The sequence below is a fragment of the Octopus bimaculoides genome, chromosome 16, assembly GCF_046866305.1.
Source record: "Octopus bimaculoides isolate indiv1 chromosome 16, ASM4686630v1, whole genome shotgun sequence".
Taxonomy (NCBI): domain Eukaryota; kingdom Metazoa; phylum Mollusca; class Cephalopoda; order Octopoda; family Octopodidae; genus Octopus; species Octopus bimaculoides.
In genome coordinates this window covers 8,969,796-8,977,295 of record NC_142943.1, presented here as the reverse complement: position 1 = coordinate 8,977,295, position 7,500 = coordinate 8,969,796, and the positions used below count along the sequence as shown (strand labels likewise).

The following is a 7,500-nucleotide window of genomic DNA, read 5'->3' as shown; positions in this document are numbered from 1 at the left end:
AGACATACATATAAACATACATACATATATTCGTATAGCATATTCTATTTATCCAGGGTCTCTCCACTTTCTCCAGTACTTTTATGTAGACAGTGGCATTGACTCTTAAATCCTGTGAAAAAGAAAAGACGAGGCATGGCGTCTCCTATGTTGCTGACGACCCAGAGAACCATCTCAGTTGCTGAAAATTTAGTATGTGTGAACGTTGGATCCTCACTCACGTTTCTACATAACCAACTATCGTTCCTTCAGTTTGGTCTTTGCTCCAGATCGAAGTTTTTCTCATCGATGTAAAACCAAATAATTCCAACCTCGTGGTGTTTCAAATTGTTTAAGAAGCGCTTTGCACGGATAAAACGATTCTCTCCTGTCACATCGGACATAAAGTGACCCATCTGCACCACATGCAATTTATACCTTAGTATTAACCATCTGACCAAGCGGTCAGATGGTTAATATAAAATGCAGACGATATACAGCTTAGCAGTATATCGTCCGCATTCATGTCCCTAGTTCAAATTCCGCCGACTTTGTCTCTTTCGGGGTCAGTAAAATAAGTACCTGTTTATTATTGAACGTAAATGTAAAATTTCTGGTCTTGTGTTAAAAGTCGAAACTATTAATAATCGTCATACCAAAGCACGAAAGCATGACAAGATACAACTCTTTTTCCTCCCTATATTTTTTTCTCTATTTTAGTATGTGCCAACGCACGAAACTCTCGGACCTTGAGTTACACTGTTACTGCTGCTAGATATTAATAAAATATACATATACGCATATTTTGAGTTATATTTGTCCTGTTTGCATCAACGTGCCTATACATTTTTCTCTATTTATTTTTCACAGGATCTACTTAATGCCTGACGAACGGCGCTATTTACAGTCGAAACTGAGAAAAAAAACCTGTAACCCAAAATTTGAAGAAAGCTACATATTCCAGGTATCAAATGATCTCGTTCTTTGTCTCGAAAATAAATTTTTCCATTCAACATTTTGATTGTCATCATTTTGAAAATTTTAATTGTCAATTAGAATTTTTGAACTGAAATTCAAAAATTAAAATAGTTTTCCCCGTGTTGGCGCGAACATGAGCGTGTGGTTAAAATGCTCACTTTGAAACCATGTGGTTCTCGGTTCAGATTCACTGCATTGCACCTTAGGCATGCGTCTTCTCTTATAGCCCCGGGCCAATCACGAACAGAAGTAGCTGGGAATCATCATAGCCATGTATTAAGAGGAATTCTTTTGGGTTTAGATAATTTACCTCTGGAAACATAGTTGTTTTGTCCGTCATCCTTAACAACCTTCATTGAGGGGCATTTTGAGCGGGATGGGCTACTAAACCTCAGCAACGTTTTTCTGCGGAATGGGCTACTCGACCTGAAGAATATTCTGCGCCCCACCTGCGAGGTCATGCGCTGTCCATCTTGATATGAGATCACCATGTTGTGCACATATGGTTGTGATGCATGTGCTTGATGTACCCTTATCAGACGGGTAGTCATGATGGGTATATAGGGCTTCGTATATTTGTACCCCATCTTCACTCTCATGCCATGCGTTGTTGTCACACATAAAAAAAAAAGAAAATAATAATAATGGTCGCCGGAAGGATGAATAGTAAAGTCGACTTCCGCGTTATTTGAACTCGGAAAGTAGAGACGAACGAAATGCCGGCAATCATTTTGCCCGGTGTGCTAACGATTCTACCAGCTCGCCAATAATAATAATAATAATGATAATAATAATAATAATAATAATAATAATAATAATAATAATGGTGATGGTGATGTTTATGGTGGTGATGATGATGATGATGATGAGAAGAAGAAGAAGAAGAAGAAGAAGAAGAAGAAGAAGAAGAAGAAGAAGAAGAAGAAGAAGAAGAAGAAGAAGAAGAAGAAGAAGATGCGCTACAGCAAATATTTTGCTCAATACCACAGATTTGCTTGTCGGTTGTTTGACCTTGACCAGCTGAGCATGTCCCTTAGTGTGACGATATGTGTATCTCTGATCACGACCAGAAGTAATGGGGGAGCATGGGTGTTTCGTTCAACACCCTTATTAAAGGACCTTTTGAGCGGGATGGGTTACTCAGCCTGAAGAAAATTCCAACTGGGCCCCACCTGCAAGGTCATGCGCTGTTTATCACCATGTCGCCAACACATGGTTATGATAAACGAGCCCGGTGTCATCAGACGGGTAGTCATGATGGGTATACTGGGCTTCGTATATTTTACCCCAGTGTCACTTTGATGGCATTCACTCCTCTCTCACTCAATAATAGTAAAAACTCTTGAGAAGTACATGGAGCAAATAGGGGCTGCAATAAGGGTGGAACACTTGCAGAAAACAGCACTGATTGGAACCGCTCGAATACTGATAGAATAAGTACTAGGCTTACAAAGAATACGTCCTGGGGTCGATTTCTTCGACTAAAGGCGGTGCGCAAGCATGGCCGCAGTCAAATGACTGAAACAAGTAAAATAATAAAATAATAAAATAATAATAATAATGATGATGATGATGATGATGATGATGATGATGATGATGATGATGATGATGATGATGATGATGATGATGATGATGATGATGAGGAGGAGGAGGAGGAGGAGGAGGATGATAATAAAAAATTAAAAAATAATAATAATAATCTCAATTTACTTCATTTTGGTAATATTTAAGGATTGACGATACTCCTTCTGAAGGTAAAAGTACGACAATAAGAGTGCGACTGTTATCGAATGGGAGGAGTAAAGTAGATCCCTTAAATATTGCCAAAATGAAGTGGATTGAGATGATTGTTTTGAACTCGTGGAAGAGACACGAGGTGTCGAAATATTGTTCATTCGATAACAGTCGCACTCTTCTTAATGTTCCTTTCATAATAATAATAATAATAATAATAATAATAATAATAATAATAATAATAATAATAATGCTGTTTTCTGAGAAGTTGCCTTCTTTATTCGTATAGGCAAATTGTCAAAGTATCTACAGAACATGTTGTATATTATTATTACTATTATAGTTGTGCCAATTATAAACGATGTGATCGCCACAATACTCTTGTAATTAATTTATAAATTTTACAATGCTTTTAGTTCAGCAGCTACATCGTTGTAATTCTATCAATACAACATTATATTCATTCGATATTGCTATGTTGATAACTAGTATGTTGCTGTCACTTTTGATATGGAAAAACTGTCACGTTTATTATGTTATATTTCATAGTCTGTAGATTAGACTCGTACAGTATTTCCAAAGTGTCATCTTCAGGACAGGTGGAAGTTCTAGTTAATGCCACAGAACGTTGTCTTCTTGAAATAATTTAAATAACTTAGCATATATGTCTGTGAGTTGTCTATATTTGTTTCTTCATATTTCTGTCTATGCCGATCATTTGCAGCCCTTTGTATTATCACGTATACACGTATGTCTAACCTTCTACATTGACACACGTCTAGAGATACGTCCATATACATTTGCCTTTCATTCATCTTGCTTTTTTGTAACTAGAAATAGACAGAATTTTGAAATTAAAACAAGGATTGAGAACTAAAGAACAAAGATTCTTTGGAGGCTCAAATTAGAATTTATTATTTTTTTTTTCATCATCAACAGAAGCATTTTTAGATCCTTTCCTGATTAGTGTAATCTGGGGGTAAATACTTGACTTCTCATTTTAGCTTCAGGAAAATACACCCGCAAGGTAGAAGTCCCTGGAAATAGTATGTATGCAGTCACTTAGAATTTCTTCCCTTTTCTTTCTCGATTGCTAAAGTAGGAAGTCTCTATGAAGAAAGGGGGAAGAAGAAAAAGATAAGGGAAACCATTCATTCCATGAATGTCTTCTACACAAAAATTATTGTCCATCTATAAATGTTCCGCTTCGTAAAACGTTTAATTTATATACCTCGTATTATATCCTGCGTGGAGGCGCAATGGCCCAGTGGTTAGGGTAGCGGACTCGCGGTCATAGGATCGCGGTTTCGATTCCCAGACCGGGCGTTGTGAGTGTTTATTGAGCGAAAAACACCTAAAGCTCCACGAGGCTCCGGCAGGGCGATGGTGGCGAACCCTGCTGTATTCTTTCACCACAACTTTCTCTCACTCTTTCTTCCTGTTTCTGTTGTACCTGTAATTCAAAGGGTCAGCCTTGTCACACTGTGTCACGCTGAATATCCCCGAGAACTGCGTTAAGGGTACACATGTCCGTGGAGTGCTCAGCCACTTGCACGTTAATTTCACGAGCAGGCTGTTCCGTTGATCGGATCAACTGGAACCCTCGACGTCGTAAGCGATGCAGGGCCTACAATTATATCTTGCGGATGACTTCTACAAAGAATGAAATGATTCATGCATTTTTACCTAAAACCATCGTACTAAAATAAGTCCGATAAATATCTACATTCAGTTCATCTTTATTCTCAGTTTAAAATAGAAACACGTAATTCCGCCAAATATTTGGGCGAACTGATTATTTTCCGTGTAGTAACTGTCCCCAAAAGGACCCCACTTCTTATTTATTTATCAACAGATTATTTGCAAAGTCAACTACAGTCCAGCGAATTTCTTTTCATTTCTGCTCTGCTGGTGTTGAAAACCGTAAATTTATTATCCAATTCCATTGCAGGTATCGCACAAATCTTTTGATGATCGAATTCTGAAGTTCACCATGTTTGATGTGGATCGTCACCGACGTCATAATGTAATTGGACACGCATTGTTCCCGCTCAAAGAATATGATTGCGAGAATAACGAGAGAATGGTTATTTGGCGGGACCTCGAGAAAGAAGTGTCAGAGGTTAGAAATATATTTCGTATAATCATTTATTAAATGGGTTTTTTTTCTATTAAGCTTTTGACGACTCACTTTCAATGTGTTCTTTCGCATTTTGTCTTTGGTTTTACCAAACAAATGTTTGTGTGGAAAAGATCGTGCAGGGAATTAACACGTACTATTGATTTGAATGTTGTAGGGTACGAAATAATCCATACGCTATGTATTTGGCAATACGACTACCGAATAATAATAATAATAATAATAATAATAATAATAATAATAATAATAATAATAATAATAATAATAATAATAATAATAATAATAAGATAAGTAATATATACTCGAATTTTACACTAATCTCTTGTTAAGCTCTTTTTTTCTTTTTGCAGTCCACCTCCGACAAAGGGGAAATTTTTATTGCCTTGTCTTACAACAGCCATTTGGAGCGCCTTACCACTGCTATATTTGAGGCAAGAGACCTGAAGAAAACAGATGGTAACACCAACGTTGGAATGGGTAATATTTCTTATACTGAAAAAAAAAAAACTATTTTGAAAAACTATAGTTATCGTATGCAAAAAGCACATTGAATATACTGATACTTTAGAAGAAAAATAACCAGCGCAATACATTGTAATTATGTGTCTCAGGAATCTAGAGATGCCATTTGCCGGTTCAAGAGAAAAATATAATATAATTTAATTGTGATATAAGGATATCTATGACATATATATATATATATATATGTATATATATATATATATATATATATATATATCCGCCTCTCTCTCTATCTATCTCGCTATCTTATCTATCTATTGCTGTCCCTGCCAAATTGATAGCACCAATCTGTGACCAAAAGCAGTCTAGTGTCCATACGCCATCTTAGACATCCTTTAATTCAGTTCAACGCGCCTCACGAGTTCAGTTGGTGTGTTGTTGTTGGCACTCCGTCGCTTACGACGTCGAGGGTTCCAGTTCATCCGATCAACGGAACCCGCCTGCTCGTGAAATTAACGGGCAAGTGGCTGAGCACTCCACAGACACGTGTACCCTTAACGTAGTTCTCGGGGATATTCAGCGTGACACAGTGTCACAAGGCTGACCCTTTGAGTTACAGGCACAACAGAAACAGGAAGTAAGAGTGAGAGAAAGTTGTGGTGAAAGAGTACAGCAGGGTTCGTCACCATGCCCTGCCGGAACCTCGTGGAGCTTTAGGTGTTTTCGATCAATAAACACTCACAACTCCCGGTCTGGAAATCGAAACCGCGATCCTATGACCGCGAGTCCGCTGCCCTAACCACTGGGCCATTGCGCCTCCACTCAGTTGGTTTAACGAACCCCAAAAATTTAAGTTGCATGGAACCGAAACAAACTGTTATTACCTAATAAATATATATGCATCTACTAAAACGTATGAAATGTTAGCGAGGAATTTAGTTTCGCGAAATTCGCGAGGCTGGCATATTTGCGAAAATAAAATCCGCGAAATTTGATCCTAAAAGGTTATAAGTTTCAGTCATTTTTATAAAATGGGGAGAAACCCGAGGCAAGAAAATCAACTATTCTTTGTAATATGTTTATTTCAAATGAAAAATACACAAAAATCTACATTCAATTAAAAATTACGACATTCAATGAAATCATCGTCTTTGATTTGCACAACATTAAGTATACCTGTGTATTTCCAAACTTGCAACAAAATATTTTTATGTTTAGATGTACAATCAAATGATGACAAAACCCATTTAGTATGCAATGGTTTTACAATTGAGTGTTTTAACTGAACAGTAACATTATTTACAGATTTTACCGGAATTTAACTGTGAAGTAACTTCATCTGCATACCATAAAGTGAATTTGTATTTTAATTGTTGTTTGAGAAAATGATTGGCCTGTATGTTTCAGTAGGCTCTGTGTTAAAAAAGTTTCAGTTATATTCAGCCATTTCATATTTTGTCTTTCTCTCCGTTTTGTCTGTCTCTCTGTTTGTCTATCTCTTTCTCATTTTTTCTCTCTGTCTTTGTCTCTCTTTCCTTCTTTCTCTCTCACATACGATGTATTCATGTTTGTCTATGCATCTGTCTTCCTCTCCTTTTGTTTTCACATACGCTGTATATATGAGTGTTTATGCATTAATATAAGAATATATGTGCTTATATGTATACATATATGTACATACACATGTATGGATAGATAGACAGATACATACACACACACACTCACAAAAAAATATGCATGTATGTATGTATATAAGTGTGTGTGTGTATGTGTGTGTGCGTGCGTGTGTGTCTGAGCTGTGGTTTCATAAGGCTCGCTGAAACTAAATAATGTCGATGTATGCGGTTCTTTAGTTTCAGCAATTGGCTTCTCAACCATTTTTCGCCTATGGAAAGTTTCGATCTCAACTTTACTCTAGTTTTATAATTAAATATTTCTAGGAATTGTATAAAAAATTAAACTATTTTCTATATTGTAGAAGTATAACCGATATTTTTTACATAAATTTTAACGGCAAAGGCTTACGAGGACCCTTAAGAGATCTTATGAGGACCCTTAAGAGATATATGCATCCCAGTTGAGAACCACAGAGTTTCTTTATTATGTCTGGAATGATTTTTTTTATTCTACATATTGAAGCCTCACTAGAAAACTTACGCTGTACGTAGGTCGAATCATCACATCTCCAAATTTCCATACATTTCTCC

General features: G+C 36.7%; 1 protein-coding gene across 2 annotated transcripts in view; it reads left to right on the top strand.

Moving 5' to 3' along the window:
- LOC106871446 (synaptotagmin-15) overlaps positions 1–7,500 on the top strand; it is a 272,781-nt gene that overhangs the window by 256,005 nt on the left and 9,276 nt on the right. For both annotated transcript variants that reach the window (XM_089364108.1, XM_089364109.1), the window contains 3 exons: positions 850–943; positions 4,643–4,813; positions 5,182–5,308. In XM_089364108.1, coding sequence (XP_089220234.1) covers positions 850–943; positions 4,643–4,813; positions 5,182–5,308 — 392 coding nt within the window. The remainder of the gene's footprint in view (positions 1–849; positions 944–4,642; positions 4,814–5,181; positions 5,309–7,500) is intronic.